Below are 14,634 nucleotides of genomic sequence, written 5' to 3'. Positions count from 1 at the left end.
GGATTAAGCTGCAAACAAATGATCTATTCTCCCTGTTGATTATGTAACCTGCCTTCAGTAAATCCAACTAGCTGTTTTCTTTTCCTTTCCTGTCCAGAGCTTCCGTTTCACTTTACATTGCCCAAAGAGGGTGAGCTGATCCGCCCGGCAGTGAGTGCAACTCCTCCACAGATTAGTCAGCTGAAAAAGACACCGAGGCACAGCACTCCTATTGGTGGGTGTCCCCTTCTTTTCGTTGCATAACATTTGGATAGATGTGTTTAAACATCAGTATGCTGAGCTGATGCTGCACACCCCTCCCTCTTGACTTCCGTGTTCTTGTTGTGTTTTCGTTTTCTTCATGCCCTTCTGATGTTTTGCAGAGATGACCTCGTTCTCAGAGCCGTCAGAGGCAGACGTTACCAGGGAGACGACAATGGCAGCCAGTGAGATTTCGGTAGAGGAGAGCAGAGAGGGTGAAGAGCCAGCTGCAGTGGAGCAAGACGGGAAACTGAGTCTCAGGATGAAACTGGTGACCCCGGTGGAGGAGGGCAGCTCGGGCTCAGAACATTTCAGCCTGCAAAGTAAAAGCCATTTTTTGTTGTTCCTATATTTTATTTCCTGACACATTGACGTTTTCACTAGGACTGTGGGATATGGCAAAAAAATTAAATCTTGATTTTTTTTATTTTTTTTCAGAACGGTTTTGTTAAAGCAAATGTTTTGTAAAAACAGAAAATACCAGCACCTTTCAGCCTGTCACCATCATGCAAACATGAATTATCAAACATACAGTAGTAGTACTTTACAGGTTTTTGCATTCCATTGCCCTATTTCACTGTTTGGCGGATGCACTCGTGTCTTTTAATATAGTTAATATCACACAAAGAGTGCAAGTTTTTTCTCCGAATATCAGCATGATTACAAATGTAATATTGATTTTATACAACAGTTCAATAAACAATAGGTCAACATTCAGTGACTCGCAGTTTAGACACAATATTGCCTGTTTTTGCTCTATTTCGCCACCGAAAATAGTTCCAAACAAAGCCACACGACTGTTTTGCATCTCTAAGCAACACAAGGCGGCGATAATTTGTGGTTGAAAAGACTGTTTGTGAAGCTCCTTCATAATGTACATTTACATGCCAAGTGCTCTCTGTAGATCAGCAGCAGCGTGAACTCAGATTTGAATGTTGCAGAGTGATAATTGTGCTTTCAAAGGTTAACCAAAGTCCCTAAAGTCTTTGGTTTAAAGCCTGTTTCATGTCACAAGCGTCAGCGGAGCCCATATCAATGAATGAGTGTTCACGTCGGAAGCGTCACGGCCGACCCTCTCATTCATTAACATGGGCAGCGACTCGTCATTGTGTCGACTATATGTATACACACTTCCACAGGTTTTTTTAAAAGTCTAAAATCACCAACAGTATCACTCTTTAAAACACAAAACAAACACAAAAAAAGCTACGGCTACGCCGTCAAACAAGAGTCCGGGTCGCATCAGTACCGCGCCACCAGACTCACGCTGCACATGCTGATGCTTGATGCGAAACAGCCATGGTAATAGACAAAGCGGACTAGTTGTCATTTAGAAATAAGACTGGGTGTTTGAATCGAGATTGCGATCTTTTAACGATTAATCGTGCAGCTATAGTTGAACTGTGACTTGCAGCCTGCCACCTACTGGTGTTTTTTAATTTTACATTTAAAGTATCTTCATTTTTTACAAATCATGACAATTCATTTCAAAATATCAATATTCAACGGTTTATGTTTCAAACCTCAAAACATTATTTAGGTATTTGTAACTGCAGTTTAAAAGCATTCATGTCCCCTCTGAGCTGCATTAAACAGTCTGTGTAAATGCATCTAAATGCCACTTCAGATGCAGCTTCTGTATTTCCTCTACATTGCAAAGATGAATTTTGTTGATACTTTATTTGATTGGTAACAACAGCCCTATTGTGTTTTATTATTATTAGTAGTAGTAGGACTCTTTTTATTGATTAAATGTAAGAATTTGACACAAAAGATGATGCTTACATTTAATTAGGTAAAAAAAATCAATTTAAAACTTTGGATGAAGTAGATTGGAAAAGATAATTTCTGTCTCTGCTGCGAACTAACCATCACAAACTTTACAAACAAAAACTTTAATATTTAGCTGTCCACGGCAGTCCTAACCCTGCAAAGGTACCAACACAATAAACGCACTCAGCAAAATATTGTCTAATTATCATCATCATCGATAAAATCCCAGAAAATATCAAGATATAATTTTTTGTCAATATTGCACACCTCTACTTCTCAAACCAAAAGCACATTATTATCATTAATTATAATTATGAATTTTAATTATATTGTTTTATATTTGTATTATATTTATTTATGTTTGATATTTTAATGGCTTATTTTATAACATAACAATATAAAATATAATAAGACAAAAAATATATTATAATAAAATATCATTTGTGTATGTTACATATTTTGGTTTCTGTTATTTAAAACAGAATTAATTCATTACATCTGAACATTATATAACGGTTTTAAATAATTAAAACAAATATAAAAATATATAATTAATAATATATAAACTATAATTTATTATAATATATAATATTTTATTTGAATAATATATAAACTATTTTATTATAATATATCATCTTTATTTGTATTATTTCATTTATTTGTATATTCTATTTTTATTTATATATACAATATATTACATGAAAAGATACTTTGTTTTTTTTAAATCTTTTTTTTAATTATGCATTTATTTTTATTATTTAAATCATGGTTATACACTGTCCAGATGTAATGAATTAATTCTTGATGCAGTATAAGTCAGTAAATACTGGTTCTGTTTTAAGTGGTCTACAGCTTAACCCATCAAGCTTGATTTTAATGCTTCCCCAGAACCACCATTAACAGATGAGGAAGGATCTGTCTCCAAGGCTACCACTGTTGCCATGGCTGTAACCAGGTAACCTGCAGTGGTTGCTATGCAGAAGCTTATCAGTGGGATGTATTCATTTTTCGGCTGTCACTCACAGCTCCTGATTCACTGACTTACTCTTTTTAACACATTTGCAGTGCAGATCCTTAATAATGCCTCGACACTAGGCTTCATTTCATTAAAATACTGGACAAAACTGCAGATTTTAGTGTTCATTGTTGCTCATGATGTGGGATATTTCCCTGTTTTTTTTTGTTTTGTTTTCTTTCTGTCATTTAGTCCTTCTGTGTTTAGTCGTGTTCGGGAGGCCCACAGGCAGGTCCAGGTAGAGGATCATGCAGAGTCCAGTGATCCTCCACTCAGGTACTGCACTACTCTGAAATGAGAATTATGTCACTTTTAAATCACCTCTTGCTGTTCATTAGAGATAAAAGTTGTTTATGCTGTACAAAGTAGTGTCATGCTGGTTTGCCAGGTATTTTGAATTATATGCTCTCACAATGAGCATTTGTGACTGAAAATTATGGTGTGCGAATGTTATTCGTTATTCATGTTATACCATCAGAATATTGTTGTTGTTATTAATCCCTAATGGATGTTGAGTGCAGTGTAGAAAGCCCTGTTAATTATAACGTTGTGATACTCAGTGTGAATTTAAGGCATAGCGCATCAATACATATTGTAAAATAGATCATTTTAAATTGAGAGTGGGGGTCTGCGAGGAGTCACAGGGAATGAAATGAGAACCACGCCTTTTGTGTTGTCAAAAATATAATGGGTGAAGCGCCGCGCTGGGCTCTTTTACACACAAGCAGCTCATGAGCTTGTGTTTTCAGGTTGCAGATAATGCTTGCAATGCAATGAAATCTGTTGTCAACAGTAGAGAAGCTATAATGTCTATCTGAGGTTCTCCTCCAAAATTCAAGGCCTGTGGTTTAATGGTTAAATTTAAGAAGACAGCCATGAATATTTGTGTTTTAATTTTACTGTTCCTCTATAAAATAATAATTCTGTATATAAATATTAAACAGTAAATTTATTTTACAGTAGGATTATTATTGTAATGTATTTTATTAATTTGTTTAATGTTTATAATTTATTCAAATAAAACAGTATAATAATCATTAGTATAGTCATATTGAGCTATATAATGTAGAGTCCTTGTGGACAGTAAAATGGGCAGTAAATCATAATTTAAGGCTTATATTTAAAAATGTTTTTTCTCTGCATATTTGTCACTCCTGATGAGTTTACATCGCTGTTTCAGTCGTACTGTTGCTAATATTCATTAGCAAGCTAAACTACCAAGTATTATGTTAAGCATTATATAATGTTTGTTACTTACTAATGAAAATGATCAATAGTGAAAGTGTAATCAATATATATTTGTTGATCAGATGTTCATAAGGAGATCAGTGCTGCTGTTGGAGGGGTATTTGTGCTCCTAAACAGTGTAAACCTGAAGCCCTTTCTCAAGTCTCTAGAGTAGATTCTGCATAGGAATAGTCTTTGGCACAACTGACCTTGAATTCTTTTTTGTTGAGGTTATAAATAGATTTCCCCTGGTGTTGGATATCTTTAGGAACTTAAAGTAGGTTTGATAGTGGCACTCCTGCCTGGTCAGGGCTGTAAAGAGCCGTACAACAGAGCATGACCCATTTCCAATGCTCAAGGTTGGGATGCTTTTTGTTTTGTCCTTTGTCTTTGGCCTGTGTTCCTTAAGGTGTTCATCTGGTGATCTTAGATTCTTGTTAAGAAACCATCAGTTGATTTGAACATTATCATTACGTTATTGTGTAAGCCTGCACAATTAATTGAAATAAAACTGAAATCATGATATTGCCTTTTAATTGCAAAGGCGGCATTTAATTAAGTAAGGGATAAGCCATGGCTAGCTGTGCATTGAACGATTTTAATGCACGACGTGGAGGCAAAGAACCGCCCGACACGTAGCGGAGCTTATACCATAAGGTAATTTGCCAGCATTGACAACTTAAAGCTGTTATTGATGTTTGCAGTGCAATATTTGACCGAAAGGGTAATAATGACTGTTATTTTCATCAGAATCAGACACTGAGATAAAGTAGTGCATACGATTACATTTATTTGAATGAATGAATTATAGCATTTATGTGAATTAATTATATATATATACACAGTGGTGTGAAAAAGTGTTTGCCCCCTTGGTAAATATGATCAAATATGGCTGTAAAAAATAAATCGCCATTTTTAATCCTTTTGATATTTTATTTAAAAAAATGTGCAAAAATCTAACCTTTCATTGAAGTAAAATAATTGAAAGTGGGGGGAAAATCACATTATGAATTAAATGTTTTTCTCCAAAACACGTTGGGAACAATTGTTTGCCCCCTTTTATTAAATACTTTTTGCAACCTATTTTTTCCAAGATTCACAAAGAAAATTGGTGTCCTTAAAGGTTGGATTTTTCCTCATTTTTTTAATTAAGGCATTAAGTTCAATTTCCAAAAGATGATTTTTTATTCCTCTTTTTAGTCAACTTTAGCATGGGTGTTTAAACTTATGCATAGCACTGTATATATACACACTGTTCTTTTACACAAGGAGCTCACGATCCATTGTTTTCAGTGTCTCAGAGCGGCTCGGTTTGCAGTAAATGCTGCTCAACGCAAAATCTATCTCTGCATCTAGAGTTTAGGTTGCAGGTGGTACAACAAACCACCTTCCCAAACTTGTAAAGCTTGATAGTTTAACGTTTGAAAATGAAAAAAATTAAGACAGCCATAAATATAAGTATTGTAATTTTACAGTTCTGTAAAAAATCTTTTAATCTTTTAAAAAATCTATATTTTACTGTGAAATATTACAAAAGCAATATTTCTTATTTTATTAAATTTGTATATAGTAATAAAAAATATTATTATATATTATCATTATTATTATTTTATAGTCATTTTGATATATAATCATTTTGGTCAAATTGTGCAGCCCTACAAACAAGCACAGCAAACAGCTTTTTTATCATGAAAAATTACAATTGTTTTTTTTTTTGGGCAGCCATATTATTGTGCAAGTCGCTTATAAGACAATATGTTGTTCTTGTCTATCGCTAAGTGAAACATTAAAATGATTAAAGTCATTTGCACTGTACTAAACAAATTTACTTTGGCCTTCACTTGCTTTTCTTTCCACTTCTCCAACAGGCAACCAAGCCAACTGTTCAGTCCCACCAACACTAATGACTCAGGACTGTCTCCCAACCGCCCGAAAGAGACAGCGGGCAGCAGAACCTCCGGCCGAGTCACTGAAGCTGTATCTCTGCATCCTGGTGGCACGGGAGCCAACTCTGAACCTCTGGTCAGTGGTCTGTCCTCCCCTGCCAGGGAACAAGAGGTCCTCAGCACTTCTGACAAACCTCGAACACCTGTCCGACAGAAAGCCGTGTCACAGCAAACTAGTGTGGATATTAGCTCGACTACAAGCCCACCCAGAAAAGTAAGAAAGTGGTTGGTTTATTGTAGGATAAATTTAATGATAAAGCACTTTAATATGTGCCATATGTTATATTTTTCTCCTTTGTCTCTTTTGGTTTGTCAGAAAGCTGTGTCTCAGCAAACTAGTTTTGATCTGTCTGGACCACATAACCTGTCTGGAAGGGTAAGAGTCTTCACTAAATGGTTATAATGTTTTTTTGTAAACATGTTAGGCATTACAAAGGGAAAAAAATAATCCTGCACATTGTCATAGCTTCTAAGAAATCCAGCATTATTAAATATTAAATTATTAAATAAGGATGTAGCTTTTTAGATGTATCTTCAAGTTTGATCTCACTCTTATAGGGGGAACCAAGCACACCCACCAGAACCCAGTCAGGTCCCTCATTGCGCAGACATGTTCGCACCATCCAGGAAGTTCGAACAACGGTCACCCGCACCATTACAGATGTCTACTATGAAGATGGCAGAGAAGTTGACCGCAAGGTTACCCAAGTAAGATGAATTGCCTTGGTTAAAACTGAACTGATCTAGAGAAAATTATTTTGGTTCAGGCATGATTCATTTATTCCATGAGCAAAAGTTTCTTATAATTGAGAGGTTACTGGGTAGTATTTGGCTGGCCTTGTGATCTCACCATGACAGCACCCATGAGGCGAACAGGAACGAGATTCACATAAATTCATAAGAATGTTCCTAAGTACAATTCTTGAAAAATTTAAGAGGTTCTCAAAAATTTTCTTAAGAAATCTTTTTTTTTTTTTTTTTTTTTTACTTAACGATAAGTATACACACTATTTCCAACTTGATGGGAGTCCAGCGCTTCCTGTTATGTTTTTTAATGTGTATAATACAGCTAATGCAACTTACTTCAATATAATTATAGTCGTGTTAGGATGAAATATCACTTCTTAACACGATTATAAGGCCGTCTAGAGTAAGTGCTTTTTGCGTACGTGTGGTTTCAGTTGTTCCTATATTTTTTCATTCATTTTGAATACATTTTATTACGAAATTTTGGGTGAATTGTGTTTTTTTTTTTCTTCTTCTTTTTTTTCTTCTTAAAATCGTTCGTATGCACATTTCCCACACAAATATGTGCGTACACATGCTTAGTAAATGAGATCCATTGTTTGCGGTCATTGGTGTCAATTCCAAGTACTCGTGCACATCCCTAGTAAGAGTAATATACATGTAGCTAGTTTAAATTTGTAATGCTTTGTCTTAAATCCCAAAAGAAAAATGTTAAAATTATTTGGTTGTTTCAAATACAAGTTGGATGGTACCCAAATTATAAGAGGTTATTTACAATCATTGTTATGAACATTCTTATTCTTTTCTAGCCTGGCTAACGTCAGGCCTCTTTCTCATTTAGACGTGGTCTGGGAACCACATGTTCATATTCTCGTATTTGAGGCGTGGTTTACGAATGCTCAGAGCCGTTTATTGGGCGCTACGAATGTCTATCAAATGCGCCTGTACGTAGCTCATAGCCAATCATTTCAATTATACCAGATGACGTATGTAGAGCGACAGAAATTCAACGAAGACGAAATAAACTTGCGTTCTAAACTACTTAGAACACTATCTAAGGCTGCATCGAAAGGTAACTTCGCGTCTGATGCCATGTTGGATCCATAGATATAAACAAACTGCTTCGGTGTGTCGCATAGACGTCGTCATCGTCTTGCTGCTCCCTCCCCGTTCTGTGATTGGTCCCCTCGCTGAGGCGAAAATCTGGTCCATGGTATCCAGGCTGCCTAGCAGCGTGAATAAAATCGCGCTGCGCTCAAGGCAGCATGGGGAAACCCAGGCTAATTCTTTTCAGGAATTCCAGATCTTCTTAAGTTTTGTCTTTAGAACAATCTTAAAAAAAAGATTAGTTTATTATGGCTAATAGTTTATTCTTAAGAAATGTTTTGGGATTACAAAATATTCTTAACTTAATTCTTAATAGAGCTGCACAAATTCTGGATAAATTCAGAATCACAATTTTTTTGCTTTAAACAGAGATCACGATTCTCCCAAGATTCCGAACAGACAACTTAACAAAGTAACGTCATTTACTAGAGGTTCTGAGAAAATGTTAATTGCAGCTTGCAAGTTGTTTAATAAATCTGAATGACTTATTTAGAAATAAAAAACGGTTTGAATGAATGATTTAATGACTCACTCATAAATACTTCACTTGTTTCATTACTGGATGAATCAGTATTTTTGAACAAATCTCTTGATTTAATGACATCCAAAGTACTCTCTTGAGGAGGTATTTATGTTGAATAAGTAATTACTTCACAACCGCTAAAAAAGTACATTCTATATAGTATGAATATATATGAATATATAGTTCTATTCCGTAAACAACCGTGTTTATATCTGAACTATACCAAAAAAAACACATTTGTTTGTTTTTGTAACAGAAATAATGATACTGTGTGGTTGAAAAGACTGTGAAGCTGTTTCATAGCTATACATGATGACTGCTTTCTCTGGGTCAGCGGCAGCACAAACACAGATTTGAATTTTCTGGTGTGATTTTATCAAAGGTTTAATAGACCCAGGCGAATTGTTGCCATTTTGAAATGAGATTGCTTGGGTATTTGAATCGAGATTGCGATATTTTAATGATTGATCATGCAGCTCTAATTCTTACGTTTGAAAATAAGAAGAAAATGGCAGTTAAGAAGAATTTTATTCTTAAGAATGTTTCGTGATTCCGGCCACAGCTGCATGTAAAATGAATCTGCTTTTAGGAAGTTACTGATATGGCTGGAGTCATGATATTAAACATATTTGAGAATTGCTTTCTGTTTCTTTAGGGGGTAAACATTTTTAATGAGAAAAATATTACTGAATGAACCTTCAATGATTGGTTCTCAGTCTCAGTCCTATGAATGACTTGTCAAAAAAAACTTTTGACAAAGGTCTTAAGGACAGATTAAGCTGTTAAACAAGCCTCTACTGTATGTTTTCTCCAAGGAGTCAGAGGAACCCATGGTGGACCGCTGCGTCATAGATAATGACATCTCCCCATCCCGCACAGGAAGCTCAATGACATCAGGAGACCTGGCTGATGTCAGTTCACTCTCCTCAAAGGCCCCATCACACCACAGCTCCAGTGGGATAAGCAGCGGGGGCTTGGGCCCCATCAGAATGCCAGATTTCCTCATGCCCGCCAGCCGAGGGGCCAAATCGGGCCGGTAAGAAGTTGTTCTGTTTCCGTTTCTGTCACTAACACTCTGCGGTTAACACACCAGTCTCGGAAACGGTCACACTTGTATGGCAGTAGTTGCGTAGAATGTCTTGCATGCATGTGATTGTCAGAATGTTTCCTTCAAGCATGTTCACACTTTCTTGTTATTAGACAGACACGGTATGTTTTTAGTACACCCTCATGGCTGCTGCTCCCATGCACATTTGGTGGAGGGCGTTTCGGCTGAGCGCATCCTCTCCTTGTGTGTGTTTGAACCCCAGGTGGGGCGGGCGGCAGCAGCCGAGGACCCACACTGTGGTGGTGGGGTCAGAGGTGACGGATGCACGGGGGTCTCGGGTCACCACCCAGCTGAGCCCCCGTGGCCGTGCCCGGCGAGGAAGGCCTCCTTCCCGCGGCCCGCTGTCCAGGTGAGGTGCTCCTGGGTAGGCTGCCAGGGTCCAAGACACTGTTTGTACCAACAGTTAGCCACTAATTTATAGCCACTTCATTAAAACCACTGTTTTAATCATCTTGCATGAACTCTTGCTCTTTTCCCCAAAAATGTCTCAGATAGTAGTATTAACTTAGCTCTTCCTTTGTGGATCATGGACATGCGCTCTGTTAGTTTACATATTTAATGGATGTTGTGATGCTCATGGTGTCACAATTTTCTTATTTTTATTGCTCTCTCCATCCCGTGCTAATACTGACTCTCAGAGGTGGCAGGACAGGGCAGAGAGGCGGTGCCCATGGCCAGGGTGCATCATCCTCAGAAGAGGAGCCCTTTGCCCAAAGACATGCCCAAGCGCCGGGCAGCCCAGTTGAGCCCAGTGCTACGAGCCACTCTGATTCTCTCAACACCACCTCCCCGGACAACAGCACTGGGTCCAGCAGTTTTGTTGGGTTGCGTGTGCTGGCCAAGTGGTCATCCAACTCTTATTTCTATTCTGGGAGTATCACTCGAGACCTGGGAGAGAACCATTTCCGCCTTCTATTCGATGACAACCAGGAATGTGAAGTGCAAGGAAAGGACATCTTGCTCTGCGACCCCATTCCTCTGGAGACGGAGGTCACTGCCTTGACAGAAGAGGAGTACTTCAATATCGGTAAGCAGGACTAAAAATGATTATGAACCATTACATTTATACCATTATGTATTCATATACTATATTTTCAGGTTTTTCAGATAGGTCTAACAGTAGTTTTCAGGTACAGTATTTGAATAAAGTAATCAAATGTAAAATAACACTGCATAGTCTCCACTGTATAAATTTAATAAAGATTAATCTTTATTAAAGTCACAAAAGTTATTTAGTCAATAGCAGAGGGTGATTTGTTTAAAAAAAAAAATCCTTTGTCTTATTTAATTGACATTAAAAACGGCAGCAGGAATATTAGGCTGCTGTCACTTTAAGACCTAATGTACGGATCCAGTACACTGATACACATGCATTGTCTTTCTCGACGGTTTATGTACACTTGAGACACTCTGTTTACTAGGATGCTCGCGAAGACAGGCATGTAAATGAACCCAGTTTAGTATTCGCGCACTGTCTGGGACACGTGTTTCCGTGTGCCGAAATGTGCGGTTGAATGTTTAAATTGGCAAGGCTTAAAAACACGTGCAGTTGATAAACTTTTGTGACAATGCAGTTCTGGCCCGATGTTGTGACGTATTGGGGAGCCAGAATGTACCCAGACAGGAGATTTATATGATCCAGGTGGCAGCTCTATCAGCGGTGTCTCCTTCGCTTGGAACTGTGATGTCAGCAATAGACTTACTTACTAACATTTGATTGGACAGCTCCCCTCACGTTGTCTACATATCTCTCTGACTGTCCGTCGTTCTATCTTGTCTTTCTGTCGATGTATCTATTTTTGGCCATCTATCTTTCTGTCCATCTATGTCCCTCTATCTTTTTGTCTGTCTGTCTCTCTATCTTTCTTTGTCTAAATATGTTTCTGTCTGTCTGTCATGCTATCTATCCTTATTTTTGTTTGTCTGCCGTAAAATATCTTTGTCTGTCTTAGGCTCTATATCTTTGCCTATCTGTCTGTCTGTCTGTCTTTGTCTGTCATTCTGTCTTTGTATCTGTCTATCTTTCTTCCTGTTGTTTTATTTATCTTTGTCTCTGGAATCTTATGTGTAACATCATATTAGATCCGTACAACCTGCATCTGTCTGTGTTAATAATGTTAATCAAACAAAAGAAAAGAGGGAATCACTCACTGCTCTTGACCGAATAACTGTAGCTTTAATAATAATACATTTATTTATAATTAAAGGGATATTTCACCGCTGGAAAGATGAATGTGTATTTAATTGTGCAGTTGGGTCATATGCAGTAGAAATGTGAAATTATTTTAGAAGTTGCTGCCTTCTAGACTGAGAAAAGCCAGAAAATGTATTTTTGGCTCATGTGGATGAAAGACAACAACTCCCAGAATGCACTTGCTTCGCTGCCCTACGAGGCCACTCCCAAGCTACGCCTACCGGTTACAGAGGGCAGTATCGGAAGAAATGATACAACTAGGCTAGTTGACTCGAAACTGAAAATAGGCCATTTTATCGTGAGATCCCACCCCCTATGGGCGGGTTGAAAACATGCGTAACTAGCTCCTACTACTGGCTGTAGTCTCTAGCCTCTGGCCAAAAAAGCCTCCGATGACGCAAAATGACGATTTTTTCCAGACACACAATACAGAAATCTCTCGTCTCAGGGGGACATGAGGGAGGGAAGCACGGTCATTCGAAAATACTACCGGGTTTCTACTGATACGAAGCTTAAAGCAACACTAAGGAACATTTTTTTTACCTTAAAATAATGTTTTCAAAATCGTATCAGTGGTTCATCAAGTCGTACCAGGGTGAAAGACACTTCTGGATTTGCTTTGCGGCCCTATATCTGCTATAATCACACTATGCAAGTTTGCCAAACCGCGTCGCGTTTCTGTAGTTCGAATGAGACATAAGAAAACTTCAAATCTGACTTGCTTTACGTCAAGCGTTACAATAGTCATTATTTACTTTTTCTTCGTTTTTGATGTCGCAATACATCATACTTTCATGAAATCATGCAACATACTCTACCTTGTCAGTGGACATCGTTCATTCCAAAGCCGGTGCTGGATAAACAGCGTGTGTGCGTGCGACGGTAGGCTGCGGGCGGCGAAATTAATTACCACAGCGTAATGGACAATTCCGCTTCCAACCTGTAGGGCGTCCGAAGAAGAAACGTTCCTTAGTGTTGCTTTAATGCTATTCGCTGAAGTATCCCTTTAATACACAAAAGACTATTCAGTGACTATTTTTGATTTGAATATTAAAATTCTGTATTATTTCTTACTTGAATGCATCTGTTAAATGGATATAAAATAAAAAAATGTAAAGCAATGGTAATTGCATTAGTTTATTTCTTATATTGTGTTTTTAATAACAAAGATAAAATAACAAAAATAACTATTATAATATACTAATACTAAATACTAACTATAATATTGTGATAATTAATATAATAATTATCATTAATAAAAAACTTGGAGGAAAAGATGCATTTTGATGCTTTGAGAATCGCTTTAAAATCAAATCGTTGCACTCTGATTCGTAATCGTGTGGCAAGTGAAGATTCACACCTCTACTTACTAATCTTTATTTTTCTGTATCTCTGGTGATCAGGTTTGGTGAAAGGTCACAAGACTCAAGACTCTGAGTTCCTTTACTGTGTGGAGAAAGATGGTCAGAGCAAGTGGTACAGCAGAACATCTGTGATTCTCAGCATGGAGCAAGGCAGCCGCCTGAGGGAGCAGTATGGACTGGGGCCCTACGAACCATCGACACCACAAACCATGGCATCTGATATCAGCCTTGGTGAGTCTTCAGCTGGACTGTTCTGGACACAAACATCTAAGATATTTTAATGGGAACACTTCACAATAAGGTTCATTAGTTAACTACCTTAGTTAACATGACCTAAGAATGAATTTGACATTTATCAATCTTAGTTAATATTAATTTCAACATTTACTAATACGTTATTAAAATCAATTGTATTTGTTAACATTAGTTAATGCACTGTGAACTAACATGAACAAACAATGAACAGCTGTATTTTTATTAACTAACATTAACAAAGATTAATAAATACTGTAACAAATGTTTTGCTCATTGTTAGTTCATGTTAGTTAATACATTAACTAATGTTACTAATGAACCTTACTGTAAAGTGTTACCATATAATGAAATTCTTGCAATTTACTTACTCATCCATAGCCAAACTTGAAACAGCACCAGTTTTGTTACATTTGGTACATTGGTACATTGGTTACAGTGTCATTTTGTCCTCAGATAACCTGGTAGAAGGAAAGCGGAGACGCAGAATGAACTCAAGTGGAGCAGGGACACCTACCCGCAGCTCCAGCAACAGCCCGAGAAACCCAGGGCCTTCTGGGAAACGAAAGCTCATCAGTGGCACAGAGGACGAAAGGACTCCTGCGAAGAGAGGACGCAGGGGGGGAGGGGCCAGAGTGGGTACGATGCCCCTTGCAGACAGACTTTATTAATTCAACAATATGGAGAAGAAGTAGCAGAATGTTTTATTATGTGCCTGATTTTATCGCCTAATTTGGTCTTTTACTGTTACGGGTTTTAGCAACATTTTATTCATTTTAATGTCTATGAAATTATGTTTTACATAATCTGTAAATGTATTTTTAAATGAACTCAAACATATGAAAATGAAAAACCAAATGAGTGCCTTTTTCCTCAGTGTTGTCGTTCTTGAATGTAACCGTCTGGTTTTACAATATAAAACGTCTGATAAACCACATGAAGATGTGATCAAATACTGCTTTTGATGTTTAATGGAGTGCAGATCTCCAGCTCTAAACAGCAACTGGTATGTGGCATAAGATGTATTTTTACTTTTGTGTTGGTGAGCACTCAACAGGGAAGATGGGAGTGGTGTTTGTTTTTAATTCCTCACAGTTCATTATCCCCTATGGGCTCTTTGTTAAACACCCAGTCTCAA

The 14,634-nt window shown here is 37.4% G+C and overlaps 1 protein-coding gene across 17 annotated transcripts in view; it reads left to right on the top strand.

Annotated features, from left to right (window-relative positions):
• The window catches only part of tp53bp1 (tumor protein p53 binding protein, 1), a 29,227-nt gene that overhangs the window by 7,687 nt on the left and 6,906 nt on the right, over positions 1-14,634 (top strand). For 9 of the 17 annotated variants that reach the window (XM_079865120.1, XM_079865131.1, XM_079865127.1 and 6 more), the window contains exons 13-24: positions 98-214; positions 363-563; positions 2,902-2,968; positions 3,221-3,304; positions 6,124-6,415; positions 6,518-6,577; positions 6,760-6,909; positions 9,394-9,614; positions 9,889-10,035; positions 10,325-10,713; positions 13,284-13,475; positions 13,953-14,135. In XM_079865120.1, the coding sequence (XP_079721246.1) occupies positions 98-214; positions 363-563; positions 2,902-2,968; positions 3,221-3,304; positions 6,124-6,415; positions 6,518-6,577; positions 6,760-6,909; positions 9,394-9,614; positions 9,889-10,035; positions 10,325-10,713; positions 13,284-13,475; positions 13,953-14,135 (2,103 nt within the window). Of the gene's footprint in view, positions 1-97; positions 215-362; positions 564-2,901; positions 2,969-3,220; positions 3,305-6,123; positions 6,416-6,517; positions 6,578-6,759; positions 6,910-9,393; positions 9,615-9,888; positions 10,036-10,324; positions 10,714-13,283; positions 13,476-13,952; positions 14,503-14,634 lie in introns of all 17 variants that reach the window. The other 8 variants (XM_079865123.1, XM_079865129.1, XM_079865128.1 and 5 more) reach the window with 3 other exon arrangements.

This window comes from Squalius cephalus, assembly GCF_949319135.1.
Source record: "Squalius cephalus genome assembly, chromosome: 3".
In the NCBI taxonomy this organism is placed as follows: Eukaryota; Metazoa; Chordata; class Actinopteri; order Cypriniformes; family Leuciscidae; genus Squalius; species Squalius cephalus.
This window is presented reverse-complemented; position numbering and strand designations above follow the sequence as displayed.